Source organism: Pleurodeles waltl, chromosome 2_1 (genome assembly GCF_031143425.1).
Source record: "Pleurodeles waltl isolate 20211129_DDA chromosome 2_1, aPleWal1.hap1.20221129, whole genome shotgun sequence".
Classification (NCBI taxonomy): Eukaryota; Metazoa; Chordata; class Amphibia; order Caudata; family Salamandridae; genus Pleurodeles; species Pleurodeles waltl.
Window position 1 is genome coordinate 381,306,421 of NC_090438.1, and position 22,959 is coordinate 381,329,379.

The window sequence follows — 22,959 nt, forward strand, 5'->3', positions numbered from 1 at the left end:
GCCCTGAGGGTGGGTACACCCTCTTTGTGCCTCCTCCCAAGGGGAGGGGGTCACATCCCTAATCCTATTGGGGGAATCCTCCATCTGCAAGATGGAGGATTTCTAAAAGTTAGAGTCACTTCAGCTCAGGACACCTTAGGGGCTGTCCTGACTGGCCAGTGACGACTCCTTGTTATTCTCATGATTTCCTCCAGCCTTGCCGCCAAAAGTGGGGGCCGTGGCCGGAGGGGGCGGGCAACTCCACTAGCTGGAGTGTCCTGCGGTGCTGGAACAAAGGGGTGAGCCTTTGAGGCTCACCGCCAGGTGTTACAGCTCCTGCCTGGGGGAGGTGTTAGCATCTCCACCCAGTGCAGGCTTTGTTACTGGCCTCAGAGTGACAAAGGCACTCTCCCCCTTGGGCCAGCAACATGTCTCTAGTGTGGCAGGCTGCTGGAACCAGTCAGCCTACACAGATAGTTGGATACAGTTTCAGGGGGCACCTCTAAGGTGCCCTCTGGGGTGTGTTTCACAATAAAATGTACACTGGCATCAGTGTGCATTTATTGTGCTGAGAAGTTTGATACCAAACTTCTCAGTTTTCAGTGTAGCCATTATGGTGCTGTGGAGTTCGTGTTTGACAGACTCCCAGACCATATACTCTTATGGCTACCCTGCTCTTACAATGTCTAAGGTTTGGCTTAGACACTGTAGGGGCACAGTGCTCATGCACTGGTGCCCTCACCTATGGTATAGTGCACCCTGCCTTAGGGCTGTAAGGCCTGCTAGAGGGGTGACTTATCTATACTTGCATAGGCAGTGAGAGGCTGGCATGGCACCCTGAGGGGAGTGCCATGTCGACTTACTCATTTTGTTCTCACCAGCACACACAAGCTGGCAAGCAGTGTGTCTGTGCTGAGTGAGGGGTCTCCAGGGTGGCATAAGACATGCTGCAGCCCTTAGAGACCTTCCCTGGCATCAGGGCCCTTGGTACCAGAGGTACCAGTTACAAGGGACTTACCTGGATGCCAGGGTGTGCCAATTGTGGATACAAAAGTACAGGTTAGGGAAAGAACACTGGTGCTGGGGCCTGGTTAGCAGGCCTCAGCACACTTTCAATTCAAAACATAGCATCAGCAAAGGCAAAAAGTCAGGGGTAACCATGCCAAGGAGGCATTTCCTTACAGACAGAAATATGTTGCTGTCAATACAATAGTTTCCATCCCAAGGCACTTAGGAATAATCTCCTGTTTGGCCAATTCTTGTGTGTCAGGTGCAATTGTTAATCCAGAAGTTCAAGGAAAATGCAGGTACACTGTCTACTCAACTCATGGACAGACACTATCCTGCTTCACTGTTCTGTACATCAGTCAAGAGAGCATGCAAAATTAACAGGGAGGCTCTGTTGGACATCAGACCTCCTAAACAGACCACTGCTAGCCATGTATGTGTGCACACCATGTGCAGCCTTTCAAGTACACTTAAGAAATCAATATGCAGAAAGAGACAGATTTTTAACAAAGATAACAAGTCAATCCGTAGGTCTATGTTTGCTTTCAGGCGCAGCCACAACCTCAGGGACAAACTAGTGCACACGTCTATTCAAGTAGTCAAGGCACCCTTTGGGGTCTTACTTCGGTATGAGGGCATTTCCCTTGTGGGTGCTGTGGCATCTGTGCCTTAACAGAACACGCTACACATATTGTAATTGGCACAGAGACCCCGTGGGAGATTAGGCAACATACAAATTGCAATAGTGAGAAACTGTTTCAAATTGTAACACGTCCTTCTGGGCTTCAGTATGGTGGGATAACGACTCGCAAAATTAAGACCCGCAATATCGAACATAAAAGTACCATCAGAAGCAGGACTCAAGCAACGAAGTCGACAAACCACATCATTGAGAAGGGTCATGCACCAAAGGATTTACATTGGATGCTACTGGACAAACCTGTTGTGCCTACGTCAGTCCCTAATGTCTTGCAGTTTCTTTTCATTAAAGAACAGAAATGGATATTTAGCCTTCATAGCCATGTTGTAGGGCTTAAGGATGACATTCCTTGGTCCAGGCTGACATGAAGTGTTGCTCTTCATGGGTGCCTGACATATAGCACACTTTCAGTGACAGACAAGACATTAATCCCTGTAAGGGCCCTCTACCTTTTACCAGGGTAATTACAGCTGACATATACATTCCCTGTGGTCCATACACCCTGAGTAGCGGGCCCCTCCATCTTCTTGTATACTCTCAGAATAGTACTGCCTTTGATAAACAACATATGGTCCCATGATTGGTCCGACGAGTTACCCCCATGCCTGTGACAAAACCTATCTAGGTTAATGTAATTGATTGTAGGCCTCAGTATAATGCTGCCGGTAATATCCTAGGTGCATTATCCCTCAGATGTATGGTGGGAAGGGGACTCTGAATACCTTCAATGTATGCCCCAGGCTTAGTTTGTCCAGTGACCCCTCGACTTGCTAGGCACACTTTTTTTGTGTAATGCAAATTTACTATAGTCACTGGTATGAAGTTGGCCGTAAATCCTTGAGTGCACAGTCCCTTTCAAGCACATTGAATATTTATAGTGAACTGCTAGGTATGACCAATTTAGCATGTGAGACACTTTGTTTAGCGGGTCGTCCTCTTCCCGTTTTCCTTTGTGTCATGTTGGAATTGGAAATATCCATAGTTGTGGAGCAGAAGTTTCGATATCTCTTACCGCCTTGGTACTGTTTACTTCAGTGCCTCAGTAATTGTCTGGCGCATGCACACACTTATATTTGGCACCATAAGTTGCGGGTGGCAGACACGGACTATATTTCCCAGCATGCCTAGGAAATAAGACGCACAGACGCACGCGGAGGGCCTTGCATGCCTGACGGGTGAACCGTGTGTCTATGAGTGTCGCAGAAGAGAGACAGCCCAGATGTGGCGTTTTGCAGTCCTGCACAGTTAATTTTTTAGGGTCGACCGCACATGCACTCTGGCCTGTTGTAATCTCTCTGTGGGCTTTTAACCACACCCACTCTTGCTATTCATTCTTTGTTGTGCATGTCTTAAATGCATCATTTTTATTGTGGCATTTGTGAAATGTCACTCCTTAGTGTGCGAAGCTCCCACCCAGGCGATTTACCTAAGTGAACATTTTTGTTGGCCATCACAATACATCATGCCTCCTCCTGTTACAGCATGTGATGGCCCCTCCTCCGGTTTGCCTTTCATCCTAGCCGTGATCCTTTACAGACATTGATGCAGGGCGCTAATAACTCATGCGCTCACACCATGATGGCGGTGGCAGTGGCGCATTGAATCAACTTGCTTCTGTCAACTGTTTTAATTTTCATTTTCAATTTATGTGGCAAGAAAAGTCCAATTAGGAATTTACAATGCTAATAGCTCTAACTCAACCAAACGCTACTCCATTGCATTGCAAATGTTTGTTTCTGTTGGTGGGGCACTGAGAGTCTGACATTGCCCCCCGTGGACCTGGAATTATCCTGAGGCGCGGCCTGGGCCTTTACAGGCAAAAGTGTGGTTGCCGTTCTGGGCTGTCACAGAGCACTTTCTTCCAAGGGGACATATTTTCGGACAAGTATGCGGTTTGACATGTCGTTGCGATGCCAGATCTGTTTAGGTCCTCTTTGTGGGCTATCTTGCTGCTTTTTGATTGTTCTTTAGCAGTTTGGGGGCATACATGAGGTGTTGCTCTGCTGGAACTTCCTACCTTGTCCGTTTACATGGCTCCCTCGTTTTTAGTTAACATTTATGTCAGCATAATTGTTCTATGATTGAGGCACACCGAGAATGCAGCACCTGTTGACAGTATGCAGGTTGGGGCAGGTTATGGCAACCTTCTTCTCATCTATGGGAAGCTATCTTAAGCATGTTATGGTCCCTGTGGGACTTTTAATGGGTTTTGGTAGTTTTATATAGGAGGTATTGTTAGTAGCATACTTTTATGTTTTGTTTTTACACCTTTGAAGCCTTATCTTTGCATTTAATATCTCCTACATTTCTGGCTGCAGACAGAGAGTACCCCGAGCTTTATGCCAGGGTAACTGGGTTGAGGAAGAACACACAATATATGCGGGTAAGCCCAGTGTGTTTTTTTGTGCTTGTACACACTAACTGCTAATTTGGGACATGAACGCATATGGTACAATTCTTAGTCGTATAATATACCACAACTAATCCATGGGTATTATTCGCAGTCCTGGTGATTGGTGGCACTAATTTTTACCAGCGTCTATTTCCTACAATAATCTAGTTGTTTGTGTTTTTCCACAGGTTGTCCCTCAGTGGATCTCATTCTGAATATTTCAACAGACCACTGAATGGTTTTGTATTTTTTTTTTCTCAAGTGATCCTTCTCTAGGTCCTCCTGACAAGTGAAAAAATATTAAACATATATCCATGTAATCAAACACTGATCAAGGACTGGAGTTCGAAAATGGAATCTTAGCACTCAAAATCTATCGACTGCAGTAGATTAGCATGCTAGACAGGAAAGTGCTTAAACCCTTTTGGATCAAGTCTCAAATAAAAGACAGTTCTTTGATAAACGGCAAAGACTTATGGCACGCCCCTGCGGGTTCTCACGTCTAGTGACTGAGATTAAGACGTGGGCAGTGGAATCTAACTTTTTTTTGTTTCGTGGGAAGAGTAAGTAGTTTTCTTTTAGTACAGATTCATGCATGAGTAAGGGAACATAGACGTACAATTGCAACTGCAACACATCAAAAGCTTGTCTTTACCTGTCTGTGTAGTGCCAAAAAGGATAAGTTACTTACCTGTAAATCCTAGTTCTCTTCCAGGGGTATCCTCATCAAAGTCATAAACATTGAATATTCCCGCCCTTGTGCGGGGACCCCGGAGCATATATAAAATATATACACATTATACATGTGTAACAAACAGTCATGCAGGCTACCATGTTAAAAACAGGCTAAAATGCTTTATTTCTATGAAGTTTTTTTTTTTTTTTTTTTTTTTTTTTTAAATACTACAATAGAGCATAAATAAGTACCCAAGCTCCTAAAACTAGGCTTGGGGAAGTAAGCAGTAGCAAACTCTAGTGAAAAAATAGAGAAAACTGCATTGAAAAACAATGAAGCATTCTTAGCCAATAGGCTGCATGTAGATTAACACAGGAGAACCATAAAAACTTTGGCACTGTGCCTTTAAGACCCTGAGCACCTCCAGTATCCCACCATGCCTCAGGGGTGAAGGAAAGGTGACAGTTGGTTCACAGTTAGGTCAGTTCTTTTTACGGTGACAATTTGTATAATTGAATCAAAATACTGTCTGTCCTGCACTTCCAGTAGACGTGTGTCCGGGGAGGAGGGTGGGTTGTTTATGACTTTGATGAGGATACCCCTGGAAGAGAACTAGGATTTACAGGTAAGTAACTTATCCTTCTCTTCCAGGGGATCCTCATCAATAGTCATAAACATTGAATAGATTAGCAAGCCCATCCCTAAACCCAGCGGACTGTCCGATAGAAGTGCAGGAATAGACATGTCTTACGCAAATAAATTCCTTAGAGAGGCCTGCCCCACTTGGGCATCCGCTCTTGCATCTGAGTCTAAACAATAATGTCTTGTAAAAGTATGTACAGACTTCCATGTAGCAGCCTTACAAATCTCAGATATAGGAACATTGTTAAGGAGAGCAGCTGTAGCCGCTTTTCCCCTTGTGGAATGCGCTCTAGGCCGCGCTAGCAATTGTCTATTAGCTAGCTGGTAAGTATTAACAATACAAGAGACTATCCATCTTGATATTGTTCGCTTAGATGCTGCTTCTCCTGTCCTTAAATGACCATAGTTCACAAACAAGCGGTTAGAGTTTCTAATCGATTTTGTCTTGTCCAGATAAAATTTCAGCACTCTTTTCAAGTCTAATGAGTGCAATGCTTTCTCAGCCGGAGTTTCCGGATTGGGAAAGAATGTCGGTAAAGTTATGGTCTGATTAATATGGAATTCTGACACCACCTTCGGAAGGAAAGATGGGTGAGTTCGCAGAACTACTCTATTGTCATGAAAGACCGTGTACGGTTCTTTTGCAGACAAGGCCTGGATCTCACTGACCCTCCTCGCTGAAGTAATGGCCACCAGAAAAGCCGTTTTCCACGTAAGGTGTTGTAAGGAAGCCTTATGGATAGGCTCGAAAGGAGGGCCCATAAGTTTTGCTAGGACTATGTTCAGTTCCCACGGAGGAGAAGGCCTCCGAATTGGCGGAAAAACTTTCTTCAAACCTTCTAAGAAATCCTTGACTACAGGTTTCGTAAAGAAGGATTCCTGAGAAGGTGACTTGCGATAGGCAGTAATAGCAGACAAATGTACCTTAATAGATGATACCTGCAGACCGGATTTCGCTAGGTGAAGCAAATAGGACAGTATGACGTCCTCCTGTGCCCGTATGGGATTATGGCCTTGCTGAAAGCACCATATGTAGAATCTCTTCCACTTAAAAGCGTAGGAACGCCGCGTGGAAGGCCGTTTGGACTCTTTCAAGATGTTCATGCACTCCTGCGAGAGCCCTAGGTGCCCATACTGCAGGAATTCAGGAGCCATGCTGTTAAGCTCAGAGAGGGTAGGTTGGGATGCAGAATCCTGCCCTCCATTCTGCTCAGAAGATCCGGTCTGCACGGCAGCCTCCTGTGAGGTTTTTCCGACAGGTTGAGGAGATCCGTGTACCAGAATTGTCGAGGCCATTGTGGCGCTATAAGAATCATTCTGGTCCTGGATCCGTAAAGTTTGCTGATCACTGCCGGAATGAGGGGAATCGGAGGAAAAGCGTAAAGAAATGTCCCTGACCAGTCGATCAACAGGGCATTCCCTCGAGATCCTGGACGGTAGAACCTGGATGCGAAGTCTGGGCATTTCCTGTTTACATCGTCTGCGAAGAGGTCCAGTTGAGGCCGACCCCATTGCGCGAAGATGTATTCTGCGACTTCGTCGTGCAGGACCCAATCGTGAACGTCCTCCAGGTGTCTGCTTAGAAAGTCTGCTTCTACGTTCTGCTGACCTGGCAGGTGAACTGCTGTGATTGACATTCCTCTGGCCAGGAGCCAATGCCATATCGCTTGGGACTCTCGTGAAAGGGGTAGGGATCTCGTTCCCCCTTGTTTGTTCAAGTAATACATCGTGGTTGTATTGTCCGTCTGTATCAATAGAGTTTTCCCCTGAATTAGCGGTGTGAAAGACTTGAGAGCCAGATGGACCGCTCTGAGTTCTAGCAGATTGATGTGGTACTGCTTCTCCTTGTCTGACCACAGACCCTGCGCTTGAAAAGGACCCAGATGAGCCCCCCATCCCTGAAGAGACGCATCCGTTACCAGAGTGTCGGATGGAAGTACCTGGTGAAACGGAGCGCCCACTGACAGGTGAGGTCTGTGCATCCACCATCTCAATGACTGCAGCGCTACCTCCGGTAGCCGCATTGTGTCTTCCCAGCGACCTGTTCTTTGGCTCCAATTGGTCTCCAATGCCTCTTGGAGGGGTCTCATGTGGAGTCTGGCATTTGGGACAATAAAGATGCACGATGCCATGGAGCCCAGTAGTGATGTCACCTGACGTGCCGTAGGTGCGCTGGCTCTCAACAGGTCCTGGCACTTCATGTTTATTGAGGACAGTCGTTCCTCCGAAGGATACACTTTTTGTAGTTCTGTGTTTATGATAGCTCCTAGGTAGTGAAGACTCTGCGTTGGAGTCAAGGTTGACTTCTGGTAATTGACCTGAAGACCTAGAGCTTCGCAAACTTCTAGTACAATGTCCCGATGGCTTCTCGCCTGCTCCGGAGAAGAAGCCTTTAGTAGCCAGTCGTCTAGGTATGGATATATGTATATCCTTTGTCTTCGTAGATGCGCCGCCACCACTGCCATACATTTCGAGAAAACTCTTGGAGCAGATTTCAGGCCAAAGGGTAGAACCCTGAACTGGTAATGCTGTAACGCTACTCGAAAGCGCAGGAATTTTCGATGCTTTGGAGCTATTGGGATGTGGAAATACGCATCCTGCAGGTCGATGGAGCACATCCAGTCTCCCTGATGCAGTTGAGGGAAAATTTGGTGAAGCGCTAGCATTCTGAACTTCTGCTTTCTTATGTATTTGTTCAGCAGTCTTAGATCCAGGATTGGCCTGAAAACGCCCTCTTGACCCTTCTTTGCTACTAGAAAGTAACGGGAGTAGACCCCCTTTCCTCTGTGGGCAGGTGGAACCCTTTCTATGGCATTCTTTCTTAGGAGGGCGAGAGCCTCCTTGCGTAGCAAGGTGAGATGAGCCGGATTGTGTTTGGTTGGTGGCAAGTGTGGTGGAGGCTGCTTGAAAAGGAGAGAATAGCCATGTTCGACAATATTGAGCACCCATTTGTCTCTTGTGATAGAGTGCCACTCGTGAAGATGAGCAATAATACTTCCCCCCACCGGAGTGGTGTACAGTGTCGAGGGAAGCGAGACTTCATTGCTTAGTGGGTGCTTTTGGAGTGGACTGTTGAGGTCTACTTGACCCTCGCTCCCTTGTGTTTCTTCGCTGAAACAGAGGGCGTCCCTGTCGTTGCTGAGACCTTTGCGACCAATGAGGGGTTTGAACCCTCTGTTGGAAAGGGCGTCTATCATACGGTCTGTACCTCCGCCTGAAATCTTTCCTTCTTTCGAGGCCTACCGCCTTCATGGTATCCACCTCGGTCTTCATGCGGGCCATCTCTTCGTCTGCATGGGCACCGAATAGAGAATTCCCGGCAAATGGGAGATTCAGGATACGTTGTTGTGCCTCCTGTTTCAAGCCAGTGAGCCTCAGCCAGGAAGATCTCCTCGCACAGATACCATGTGCGTACCTATGAGCCGCCAAATCCGCCCCATCCGCTGCCGCGCTGATAACTTGGTTAGATACCAGGCATCCTTCCTGTAGAATCTCTTGGAAATCTTGCCTGTCTTCTCTGGGCAGTTTTTCCGTAAATCTATTGAGGGAATCCCACAGAGAACGATCGTACCTGCCCAGGAGCGCAGACGCACTAGAGACCTTCATTGCTGAAGCCGCTGTCCCGCACATCTTTCTTCCCAGAGAGTCTAAATGCCTGCTCTCTTTATCCGGGGGTACTGTGGATGAAGATGCCACCGAGTGGGTCTTTCGGGCGGCAGCTATGATCACTGAGTCTGGTGGCGGATCCTTCCTAAGGAATAAAGGGTCTTGCTCTGGAGCCTTGTACTTTTTAAGAATCCGAGCCGGGGCAGACTTAAGCGAGGCTGGGGCCAGAAAAGTGTCCATGGTCGGCTGCAACAAACCAGGCACTAGAGGCAGCAACTTTTTCGACGCTGATCTCTGTTGTAGTGTCTCAAATATGATTGATGAGGAGGTAGATGGTTCTGGAACCTCTATATTGAGTTTCTGTGCTCCTCTTAGTAACACCTCGTTGAAAGTGGTTATGTCATCCACTGGCGAGACTCTGGCAGGTGGTGAATCTGTAAGAGTAGGTGAGTAACGCCTGACAGAAGAACCTGATGAAGACCAAGAGGGTGATCTTCTTGAGCGCGACCTGGATCTCCGTTGAGAGCGAGATCTGCTGCGGGACGCTGTAGCCGAGCGCCTAGTCCTCGCGGTCGGCTGTCGAGGAGCTGAACGAGCCCGTTCTGCCCCGGCTGTCGGCGATGGCGTTCTTGGCGGGGAGGCAGTGGGTGAATACGTTCGCGAATATTGCGAATCTGGGGAGGCCGCTGGTCTGTTGAGGCTCTCCAGCCATCTCGGAGATAGGTTGATGGGCGAGACATGCCCAGGAGATGCTCTTGACCGAGAAGAGTCGCTCGGTATGGAGACCACTGGAGACTGAGCCTTGTCTGGCGAGGGGCGATGTTCTGCTCCCTGTTGGACAGGTAAGACCTGCGTCGACGTCGATGGCTGTTTCGACGTCGAGGGACGCCCAGTCGGTTGGTCCTGCCTCGACGTTGATTGCCTCGACGTTGAGTGCCTTGACGTCGAACGGCGTTCCTTGGACCTCGACCTGCTCGCCGTCGTGTGCCTCGACGTGGAGCGATGGGAGGTTGACGGCGGATGTTTGCCGTGCCGTCGTGGAGATCTCGACGTCGTGTGTCCTGACGTCGGGGGGCGCACAGCCTTTGGCGGCGACCGGGCATGCCGGCGGTGGCTCGACGTCGATCGGCGGGCTGCCGTCGACGGAGACCTGCCCCTACTCTGATGTTCCCTCGACGTCGTTCCCTTCGACGTCGGGTGCGTCGCCGTCGACGGCGATCTATGCCGGTGGGACGGTGGTAGCGACGACGTCGACGGTGAACAAACAGGTATTTTCCTACCTGTCGACGTCGACCGGGCCATTCTCTCCTGAGAATGGCCTTCTGGATGCCTGGGGAGCGAGGAGGACGATGTTCTTTTCCTCTCCTGAAGCCCATGAAGTCGGATCTTCTCTCTGTCTTTCAGAGTCCTCCTAGACATGTTCTTACAGTACTGACAAGTGTCAGGGCAGTGACTCTGAGGCAGGCACACTATGCACAGAGAGTGGGGATCTGACTGGGCCGCCTTCTTCCCACAAGCAGGGCATTTGACAAAAAGAGAAGGCATTTTTCTGTCAGAAAAAACCTTCCCAGCTCAGACAAAGATGTTATTTGTCGAGTGAAAAGTGAAAAACGCTTTTTTAAAGAATTTTTCTGAGGAAAAACTCAGAAAAACTGAGAGCTCAATGCTCCAGGATCCTCTCAGAAGGAGCCGGAAAAAAGAACTGACCTAACTGTGAACCAACTGTCACCTTTCCTTCACCCCTGAGGCATGGTGGGATACTGGAGGTGCTCAGGGTCTTAAAGGCACAGTGCCAAAGTTTTTATGGTTCTCCTGTGTTAATCTACATGCAGCCTATTGGCTAAGAATGCTTCATTGTTTTTCAATGCAGTTTTCTCTATTTTTTCACTAGAGTTTGCTACTGCTTACTTCCCCAAGCCTAGTTTTAGGAGCTTGGGTACTTATTTATGCTCTATTGTAGTATTTAAAAAAAAAAAAAAAAAAAAAAAAAAACTTCATAGAAATAAAGCATTTTAGCCTGTTTTTAACATGGTAGCCTGCATGACTGTTTGTTACACATGTATAATGTGTATATATTTTATATATGCTCCGGGGTCCCCGCACAAGGGCGGGAATATTCAATGTTTATGACTTTGATGAGGATCCCCTGGAAGAGAACCAGAGTAGCTCTGGGGTTTAAAAAAATACTCTTTTAAATGCAAACAGTCAATTTGTGCAACTAGAAATTAATGTCCACAGTTTAAAAAAGCACTGTACATATTCATGTCCATCTGGTTCTAAATGCTGACAATAAATTAATAGGACAGTAAATGTAATCAAGAACATATATTGTTTCTTTCGAACGATAGCCACTGATGCAGTATTACCCATGCACATATTCAACAAAGATACTTTGCAGACACAAACTCTTTTACCTTTTATAACCTCCAAAACAACAACAGAACAAAAGTATAAACATTTCCTGTGCGCTCCTGTTAGATGAGTTGCTCAACAGTAACATTTAGAGAAAAAAAAAAAATACTTTCTAAAATTAGGAATACAATATTACTCTAATGAAAATGTGTGTTCTCCTTTCACACGTATACACGTCATTAACTTCCTCAGGCAGCATGCTGTACAGATCAATGCAGGGTTAGGCAGCCGCTCAAGGATTTGCTCATGCATCCCGTCTCTCTCCCGAGTAAATGAATCAATATCTGAAGGATACACCTCGACAACTGCATAGTGGCAATTAACTTGAACAATTTTAGATTATCGAGTAAAACACTTTATCCGCTAGTACGTTTTAGATTTTCTTTTCTAATGCTTGTAGCAATGTTATATACAAAGAAATACCTTTTCTTTCCATCGAGTGAGCTAATGGCCTCCAAGAGTTTGCGATGCTTCCTCTCGTCATCACTGCCCCCCTGTAGATAAAAGAAATGCACCACGTGAGCAAGGAATAATTCCAAAAACAGAACACATAAAATAAGGCAGTAAAATCAAATTCTGGCTCAATCTATCTATCAATTACCGAGGTGTGTGCCTCTGCATTTTGAGAATTTACTTCCTTAACAAGTTATATATAGTCTACCAATTGATTTTTCCACAAGATAACAGCTTCTTTAAAATTAAAGCTGGGTAAACGACTATTCTCATGTGAGAAGTCATTGGAGGGACTATGGGACTGATTTGAGATTGAGTTTTTTTTTTCCTACGCACTGGAAAATATCTTTGGTACTTAGAACACAGGACCCACTGGGGCGCCACTCCCGCCTCCCGGACATTCCATTACTATACACAATAAGACACCTGCTGTCGTTGGTATGGGTGTTACTGGATAGGTAGATAGGTGCACAAAAGCAATAGAAGACACCCAGGAAAACACCCGTAGCACTTTGTTGTTCCAACATTACAAAGCCGTGAGGGCTTCAGCATCTGGGAGTCTGATTAGTTAGCTTCTGTTTCCCTGCTCTACTGACCACTTACAGGTGTCTCAGTGTTTGGCCAGACACAGTGCTACCTACACATGAATGGGTCAGCAACACGAAATGATGCTTTAGGCACACAATATTCTACATGTGTAGTAGCTCACACAATGCGTAGTGCAACAGTAGGCACAACGTCATCAATCTGACATTTTTTAGTTGAAACATTCGGTCAAGAACAACCACATCTCTATGTGCCTCAAGATGAAGAGCAGCCACCAAACTGAATCAGTTTCCTCTAGACATGGCACATGGTTGCTATTTTTGACAGATTTTCGCTGGAACGCATTCGCTCGAGTCTTACAACAGTCACACTTTTAGTTTCTATTGTTTTTAATTTAGGGAACTTCACAATTATGTCAGTTCTTTGACTGGGGAGGGGAAGAGTGGGTAACGTGCAACACTAGAATGTGTTTTTTTACTGCAACGGCAGGGACTGTTCAAGCTGGACATTCCAGGCTCTGGTCCCAGGTTTCCCCTTCTTAAACTGGTTGGTGCGCAGCAGAGGCTTCCAGATATTTCTTTAAGAATTGGTTTCCCCTTAGCCATCTTTATACCCCCGAGTCGACAACTGCACTCGATCACATTGAAATCTTCCTAAGTGGCATAGCGTTACCCTCTCTCTCTGCAGAAGGCCACGCCCTCCTAGAAGGAGACATTAGCCGACTAGAGATATCGCAGTTCATCTCTGACCTCCCCTATCACAAATCGCCTGGCGAAGACTGTTTCCCAGCAGAATTTTATAAATGGGCGGGGGTGAGCTGCTTGATGTACTGCACGGGGCACTGAATGAAGCCTGTCGGACGGGCTCCCTGGACACGATCTCTAATACGGCCACAATAGCAGTCATACCGAAACCAGGATGAGATCCCTTACTCTGCAGTAACTATCTGCCAATTTCCCTCTTAAACGGGGACATTAAGATCCTAGCCAGCGTTTTAGCAAACCGCCTACGTAAAGTTATACCCGCCCTTATCGATCATTCCCAGGTGGGTTTTGTGCCGGGTCGCACCTCCAGAAACTACTTGCGTACCCTTTGCCACACCCTGTGGACATCTAGAAATATGCCGGAAGCCACCCTAGCCTTATCCTTAGATGCTGAAAAGGTGGTCGACCGCATCGAATGGCCATACTTATTTGCGACCTTGAAGAGATTCTGCCTAGGGGATCAGTTTATCTCCAAAGTCCGCCTCCTATATGATCACCCCACAGAGCGAGTTAACTGTGGGGGCTTCCTTTCAGACCACTTCCCCATTCGCAGAGGGACCCGCCAAGGATGCCCCATCGCTCTTTTCATTCTTGCTGGCTATGGAACCGCTCGCAGCTTCTATCCGCACTTCCCCCTCGATAACAGGACTCACTCTGTCTGGTGGAGTTTCAAACATTTACCTCTATGCCGATGAAATACTACTCACAGTGGCAAGCCTCGAGCGCTCCCTCCCTGCATTGGAGACCATTGGTGTCTTTGCACCTATCTCAGGTTATCGAGCAAATTGGGGGAAGAGCGAGGACCTCCCCCTTTCTCAAGTGACGACGAAGGCAGACATAAGCGGGTATACATTTCGATGGACGCCAAAACACCTTAAGTATTTAGGAATACTGGTCAACAGAGGACTGGAACATATGGTGACAGATAATCTTACCCCTCCCCTTACACAAATGAGGCTGGACTTTGATAAATTGACCCATCTGGGCCTCTCTATGTGAGGCAGAGTGCAGGGGGTGAGAATGGTTACAGTACCACAGTTCACCTATGCCCTAGGCCTCCTACCTCTTCAGGTGCCTCTCCCGTTGCTACACTCTGTGGACGCAGCGATTAGAACCTTTGTATGGGGCTCCATGCGACCACGTCTTGCCCCTGCCAAACTCATGGCGCGCCGCTCTTACGGGGAAATGGGTCTCCCTTCGGTGCAATACTACGCCCTAGCTTTGTATTTATTTGTCATCCTTGGCTACACTAACACAGGACGTAACAGAGCTGGCTCAGTGGGTAACAATAGAGAAAGCCCGCCTTTCTCATAACGGAGGCCTAGAGAGACTTTATTGCGCTAGCCCACCCTCCCCTACATCTATGAATCTGATACTGTGGGCGACACGAGCGGCGTGGGGAAGGGCCCACCTCCTGCTTGGAGTCACCTTTCCCTACATACCCAGGAACCCTCGTGGAACAACGATAGCCTGCGAATAGGCGGGAAGGCCTTTACCTGGCTGACATGGAAGAAAGCTGGCATCACCCATCTTGGCCAGATTCTGCAAGACGGGGCGATTAAGACCTCTGCCTCACTACAGGAGAGTTTCGGCCTTCACCCGCGACAAGAATTGAGGTATCTACAACTTAAAAACTGCCTGCAACATAATGCAGACATTGCCCAACGAAGATCTCAATCTTCACCTGTGATACTCTACCTCCGAACGTGGGGAAAGCATAAAGGTGTTATGGCAGGTCTCTACGAGGTCCTCACGCGACGTAAGTTTTCGCAATCCCTTCTAGAAAATCTCCATCTACAATAGCAAACCCGCCAGCAGAGGTCCTTTGACGCAGAGGACTGGGTGTACATGCTGGAAACGCTGGACAGAGGTGTCCGTGAGGCAAGCTTGAAATTCTGCCTCTAAGATTATTCACGACTGGTATTGGACTCCGCTGAGACTACACAGAGCAGGGCTTCTCCCGCACGTGACGTGCTGGCGCTGCCCGGAGATGCACTGTGATCTACTTCACATTTTGGTCGACTGCCCATCGGTCCTCCTTTGTGGGAGGCTGTTAGCCTCACCCTCTCTGCCCCATTCCTCACTGACCCTTCATCAACATAGGTCTGTTGCTAATGATTCCCTCCCCGTTGTTCCCTACTGCTTGACCTATAAATGGCGTTACCCGTGGTCTGGTACTCATAACCACATACTTCACCTCCCTCTCTCCCATCCCCTTCCCCGATGCACCCATTTACTCATACACTTTCACATCTCTACACACTACGCTTCCCCTTCAGTCACTCTCCATCTTTTTCCCCATATATCTAAGATCCTCCCTCCCCCCTTTCCACAACACTCTGTCCCTCCCCTCTCCCCCCTTCCATTATCTGTTCCTTACCCTCCCCCCTCCCCCTTATTTTGTATTTACCTCTTTATCCTTGGACGACTGTTCGTTATTGCTATTCTCTTGACTATTCATCCTGGATTTCTTAATGCTGTTCTCCCTCCCCCCTCGCCCATATCCTCCTTCACTCACCCTCCTTTCCCCTACAGCATATTGCTTGGCTGCACAATTGTTTAGATGCCAGGCTCTCTATCGCACACTCTTCTGCAATCCTTGCACTGCCCCATTAATACCGAGACGCCCTACTCGCTTACAATTGTGTTAACATTAGAACCCATGGCCTCGTTTACGCATCCCACAGTCCCTTCTTTCCTTACCTCCCGTCCCTTTCCTCCTTAATATTGTTAAAGTTTAGTACCTGTGGAATTGCGATTGATGACGCTTAATGCTATATCCCATACATTGTGATTTGCACGTTTAGCGCATAGATATAGGGAACAGTTATATGCATAAATATAAGCCTTTTCTTATGTATACTGTTGTAAAGAAATGGCTCCCTGTTGCAGTTACCCCCCACTTTTTGCCTGATACTGATGCTGACTTGACTGAGAAGTGTGCTGGGACCCTGCTAACCAGGCCCCAGCACCAGTGTTCCTTCACCTAAAATGTACCATTGTATCCACAATTGGCACACCCTGGCATTCAGATAAGTCCCTTGTAACTGGTACTTCTAGTACCAAGGGCCCTGATGCCAAGGAAGGTCTCTAAGGGCTGCAGCATGTCTTATGCCACCCTAGAGACCCCTCACTCAGCACAGACACACTGCTTACAAGCCTGTGTGTGCTAGTGAGAACAAAATGAGTAAGTCGACATGGCACTCCCCTCAGGGTGCCATGCCAGCCTCTCACTGCCTATGCAGTATAGGTAAGACACCCCTCTAGCAGGCCTTACAGCCCTAAGGCAGGGTGCACTATACCATAGGTGAGGGTACCAGTGCATGAGCACTGTGCCCCTACAGTGTCTAAACAAAACCTTAGACATTGTAAGTGCAGGGTAGCCATAAGAGTATATGGTCTGGGAGTCTGTTTTACACGAACTCCACAGCACCATAATGGCTACACTGAAAACTGGGAAGTTTGGTATCAAACTTCTCAGCACAATAAATGCACACTGATGCCAGTGTACATTTTATTGTAAAATACACCACAGAGGGCACCTTAGAGGTGCCCCCCTGAAACTTAACCAACTATCTGTGTAGGCTGACTGGTTCCAGCAGCCTGCCACACTAGAGACATGTTGCTGGCCCCATGGGGAGAGTGCCTTTGTCACTCTGAGGCCAGTAACAAAGCCTGCACTGGGTGGAGATGCTAACACCTCCCCCAGGCAGGAGCTGTGACACCTGGCGGTGAGCCTCAAAGGCTCACCCCTTTGTCACAGCCCAGCAGGGCACTCCAGCTTAGTGGAGTTGCCCGCCCCCTCCGGCCACGGCCCCCACGTTTGGCGGCAAGGCTGGAGGGAACAAAGAAAGCAACAAGGAGGAGTCACTGGCCAGTCAGGACAGCCCCTAAGGTGTCCTGAGCTGAAGTGACTCTAACTTTTAGAAATCCTCCATCTTGCAGATGGAGGATTCCCCCAATAGGGTTAGGATTGTGACCCCCTCCCCTTGGGAGGAGGCACAAAGAGGGTGTACCCACCCTCAGGGCTAGTAGCCATTGGCTACTAACCCCCCAGACCTAAACACGCCCTTAAATTTAGTATTTAAGGGCTACCCTGAACCCTAGAAAATTAGATTCCTGCAACTACAAGAAGAAGGACTGCCCAGCTGAAAACCCCTGCAGCGGAAGACCAGAAGACGACAACTGCCTTGGCTCCAGAAACTCACCGGCCTGTCTCCTGCCTTCCAAAGATCCTGCTCCAGCGACGCCTTCCAAAGGGACCAGCGACCTCGACATCCTCTGAGGACTGCCCCTGCTTCGAAAAGACAAGAAACTCCAGAGGACAGCGGACCTGCTCCAAGAAAGGCTGCGACTCTGTTTCCAGCAGCTTTAAAGAACCCTGCAAGCTCCCCGCAAGAAGCGTGAGACTTGCAACACTGCACCCGGCGACCCGGACTCGGCTGGTGGAGATCCGACACCTCAGGCGGGACCCCAGGACTACTCCGATACTGTGAGTACCAAAACCTGTCCCCCCTGAGCCCCCACAGCGCCGCCTGCAGAGGGAATCCCGAGGCTTCCCCTGACCGCGACTCTTTGAACCTAAAGTCCCGACGCCTGGGAGAGACCCTGCACCCGCAGCCCCCAGGACCTGAAGGACCGGACTTTCACTGGAGAAGTGACCCCCAGGAGTCCCTCTCCCTTGCCCAAGTGGAAGTTTCCCTGAGGAATCCCCCCCCTTGCCTGCCTGCAGCGCTGAAGAGATCCCGAGATCTCTCATAGACTAACATTGCGAACCCGACGCTTGTTTCTACACTGCACCCGGCCGCCCCCGCGCCGCTGAGAGTGAAATTTCTGTGTGGACCCGTGTCCCCCCCGGTGCCCTACAAAACCCCCCCTGGTCTGCCCTCCGAAGACGCGGGTACTTACCTGCAAGCAGACCGGAACCGGGGCACCCCCTTCTCTCCATTCTAGCCTATGTGTTTTGGGCACCACTTTGAACTCTGCACCTGACCGGCCCTGAGCTGCTGGTGTGGTGACTTTGGGGTTGCTCTGAACCCCCAACGGTGGGCTACCTTGGACCAAGAACTAAGCCCTGTAAGTGTCTTACTTACCTGGTTAACCTAACAAATACTTACCTCCCCTAGGAACTGTGAAAATTGCACTAAGTGTCCACTTTTAAAACAGCTATTTGTGAATAACTTGAAAAGTATACATGCAATTTTGATGATTTGAAGTTCCTAAAGTACTTACCTGCAATACCTTTCGAATGAGATATTACATGTAGAATTTGAACCTGTGGTTCTTAAAATAAACTAAGAAAAGATATTTTTCTATACAAAAACCTATTGGCTGGATTTGTCTCTGAGTGTGTGTACCTCATTTATTGTCTATGTGTATGTACAACAAATGCTTAACACTACTCCTTGGATAAGCCTACTGCTCGACCACACTACCACAAAATAGAGCATTAGTGTTATCTCTTTTTGCCACTATCTTACCTCTAAGGGGAACCCTTGGACTCTGTGCATGCTATTCCTTACTTTGAAATAGCACATACAGAGCCAACTTCCTACAACTGTACTGTATATCTTACAGTTGGCGCTCCATGCTGCTGGGACATAAGGAGAGACAGAAAACATGCCTGCTGCAAAGGGAACTGGAAGTAAGAGCCATCCTTATCTCAGGAAGATTAGCACAAAGCCCAGCTGACGTCAGAATATGTGAAGAATATCTTTGACCAAGGTAAGCCAGGTGCAACAAGATCCCCCACAGCAAAGCTGCCCAGGAGAAGGAAAACCCAAAAGTAGCACCAGCTGGATCACAGAGTTGAAAACGAGGGTCTTCAACAGATATGCACTGTCCCGACCCATTGTTAACCTGTTAGGTGCCTGGTACAATACTCAACAATAGGTAGTTACCATCAGAATCCTGGGCATGGAGTCAGATGGAGAAGGCCATCATAATTACATAAACGTGCTATCTTCCTGGAATGTTCCATTGATATTGACTTTTAAAATAAAAGTCCAGTCCCTGGTGGGAAATGGTGTATCCAATGGTCTCAGGAAGTAATCAACCAAAGAAAAGTTTCAAACATGATTGGTATAATTCAAGATAAGGTCTTAAAGTATCAGAAATCCTTGGAGGCTTCATAGTTGGTGTGAGGCCAACACTCGGCCCTCATTATGACTTTGCCGGTCTTTTTCTAAGACTGCCGAAGCCACAGGTACCAGAAGACCGCCAGCGCTGACGGTCTTTTGATCACCATATTACAAGTACTTAAGTATTTCCACCACAATTTGGGCAGACATCCTCTAGTAATTGTGCTGGCGGGCTAAGACGCAGAGGTGGTTCCACCACCGGTCCCACCCTGCCAAAAGGACTCCGCCAGCTGTATTACGACCTGTAGTAGGGCCTGGCAGTGTCCTGATGGTGGGGCGCTGCCGGCGGTGGGAGAGCTGGGTCCCGTCTAATTAGGGAGGAACACTTAGATAAGCTAAGTGTCCTCCGCAAGGGGAGGGGGTGGGATGTGTGTGAGTGTGTGTATACGTGTCATGAATGGGGGGGGAGGGAGGCAGAGTGTTTGTGCATGAGTGTGTCTGTGGGTAAATGTGGTGATGGCAATGCCTGTGTGGGTGAATGTGAACGCTGGGTCGGGGTGCATGTGCGCATGCATGTAGACAGGGGTGGGGGTTGTGTGTGTATGTATGTTGAGGAAAGGAGGGGGTGGAGGGACGGAGTGTTTATGCGTGTCAATGGGGTGAATGTAGTGGGTGCATGTGTGAAAGTGGGTCAATGTAGTGAGTGCGTGTGTGAAAGGGGGTGTTGTGTGTATGTGTGTATGGATCTGGGGTGTTGCATGTGTGTGCGTATATACAGGGAGTGCAGAATTATTAGGCAAGTTGTATTTTTGAGGATTAATTTTATTATTGAACAACAACCATGTTCTCAATGAACCCAAAAAACTCATTAATATCAAAGCTGAATATTTTTGGAAGTAGTTTTTAGTTTGTTTTTAGTTTTAGCTATGTTAGGGGGATATCTGTGTGTGCAGGTGACTATTACTGTGCATAATTATTAGGCAACTTAACAAAAAACAAATATATACCCATTTCAATTATGTATTATTACCAGTGAAACCAATATAACATCTCAACATTCACAAATATACATTTCTGACATTCAAAAACAAAACAAAAACAAATCAGTGACCAATATAGCCACCTTTCTTTGCAAGGACACTCAAAAGCCTGCCATCCATGGATTCTGTCAGTGTTTTGATCTGTTCACCATCAACATTGCGTGCAGCAGCAACCACAGCCTCCCAGACACTGTTCAGAGAGGTGTACTGTTTTCCCTCCTTGTAAATCTCACATTTGATGATGGACCACAGGTTCTCAATGGGGTTCAGATCAGGTGAACAAGGAGGCCATGTCATTAGATTTCCTTCTTTTATACCCTTTCTTGCCAGCCACGCTGTGGAGTACTTGGACGCGTGTGATGGAGCATTGTCCTGCATGAAAATCATGTTTTTCTTGAAGGATGCAGACTTCTTCCTGTACCACTGCTTGAAGAAGGTGTCTTCCAGGAACTGGCAGTAGGACTGGGAGTTGAGCTTGACTCCATCCTCAACCCAAAAAGGCCCCACAAGCTCATCTTTGATGATACCAGCCCAAACCAGTAATCCACCTCCACCTTGCTGGCGTCTGAGTCGGACTGGAGCTCTCTGCCCTTTACCAATCCAGCCACGGGCCCATCCATCTGGCCCATCAAGACTCACTCTCATTTCATCAGTCCATAAAACCTTAGAAAAATCAGTCTTGAGATATTTCTTGGCCCAGTCTTGACGTTTCAGCTTGTGTGTCTTGTTCAGTGGTGGTCGTCTTTCAGCCTTTCTTACCTTGGCCATGTCTCCGAGTATTGCACACCTTGTGCTTTTGGGCACTCCAGTGATGTTGCAGCTCTGAAATATGGCCAAACTGGTGGCAAGTGGCATCGTGGCAGCTGCACGCTTGACTTTTCTCAGTTCATGGGCATTTGCGCCTTGGTTTTTCCACACGCTTCTTGCGACCCTGTTGACTATTTTGAATGAAACGCTTGATTGTTCGATGATCACGCTTCAGAAGCTTTGCAATTTTAAGAGTGCTGCATCCCTCTGCAAGATATCTCATTATTTTTGACTTTTCTGAGCCTGTCAAGTCCTTCTTTTGACCCATTTTGCCAAAGGAAAGGAAGTTGCCTAATAATTATGCACACCTGATATAGGGTGTTGATGTCATTAGACCACACCCCTTCTCATTACAGAGATGCACATCACCTAATATGCTTAATTGGTAGTAGGCTTTCGAGCCTATACAGCTTGGAGTAAGACAACATGCATAAAGAGGATGATGTGGTCAAAATACTCATTTGCCTAATAATTCTGCACTCCCTGTATGGATGGATTTGGGGGGGTGAGATGGAAAGGGTGTTGGAAGAGTGAGGGAGTGTCAGGGTGTGTGTGTGTGTGGGTGCGTGCGTGCGTGTGTGTGTATGTATGTATGTGGGGTGGGGGTAAGTACAGGGATCAGGGAGGTGGGGAGTGAATGTGTGTATGCAGGGGGTCACTACTGGGAGCGGGGGGTCACTGGGGGTTCGGGAGGTTGGGGGTGGGAATGCAAATTCCTATCATTGATAGCCTTTCTGCCAGGGATTTCGTTGCGGTGCTACTGCTGCAAAATCCCTGGTGGAAAGGCGATTTGTGATACCGCCGGCGATGCTGATCAATGGCCCGGCTGTCCAACCGCCCTGGGGATGTGGTGGTTTGGCCCAGGCCAAACTGCCACCCTCATAATGTGTCAGTCTTCAGCACCGTCCCGTCGGCGGTTAGACCGCCACCGCGTCCCTAGCGGTCTTTGGACCGCCAGGGTCGTAATGAGGGCCTACATCTGTCTCACACAGGACCCATCAACATTTTAGGGGGCTTGATTGGTTCCCAGAACATGTCAGTAATTTCTGGTTTTCTTCTTAGATCCACATTTTAACAGTTGCAAATACCTACCTGTAAATCAACTTCATTCTCTTCTTTGAAGGTAAAGCACTGACTGGACTTTGAAGTTATTGAGTTTCTAACCATTTTCACCTCCTAGACTTAGAGCAAGTCTTGACTGCTTATCCTCATGCAGTATACCGCAAAGTAGCCACTGAACCTCCCTGAACTTAAGAGTACATATGCAGCAACAGATTCGAAGTATCCACAGATGAACTAGTTTTAAAAAATAATTTTAGAAATGATTCAAAGTAATATTTTAGTTCTTTTTTTTGTAGGACAGCAGTTAAAAAATGATATTTGAATAATCTGTCACAACTTTAGAACCCTATGCCCTGGTCAATGTAGGTAGACTAGTAGGAAAAGTTTAAATGGTCTCAAGCTCATTTACAAAAGGCAGAATTTTCAAGATTGAAAACCCTTTGTTAGCATTTATCATGGAGTTCTTTGAATAACCAACTCTTTACTGAGTTGACCTTCACTCCATTCAGCTTCCCTCTATAGGCAGTCTCTTTAGTTTGAACTGGGTTGAAGCAACAACATCTAAATGTGCTTCTCTATCATCAAACTGGGTGTTTTCTTCTGCAGATTGCTACAGCTATGGATATCTCTTCTACAAGTACAGGAACCAACAGGGCACTGCTAGGACACACTTGCACCACAGAGAGATATTATTGTACAACTTTATTCCAGTATTACAGACCTCCTTTGAATTGGCTTATGTCTATGACACAAAATTGTCTCTACATTTGTGATGTTACCATGCTAACTGGG

The 22,959-nt window shown here is 47.5% G+C and overlaps 1 protein-coding gene across 1 annotated transcript in view; it reads right to left on the reverse strand.

Moving 5' to 3' along the window:
* UTP14A (UTP14A small subunit processome component) overlaps positions 1 to 22,959 on the reverse strand; it is a 385,668-nt gene that overhangs the window by 324,897 nt on the left and 37,812 nt on the right. The window contains exon 3 of the mRNA XM_069212909.1: positions 11,839 to 11,909. Coding sequence (XP_069069010.1) covers positions 11,839 to 11,909 — 71 coding nt within the window. The remainder of the gene's footprint in view (positions 1 to 11,838; positions 11,910 to 22,959) is intronic.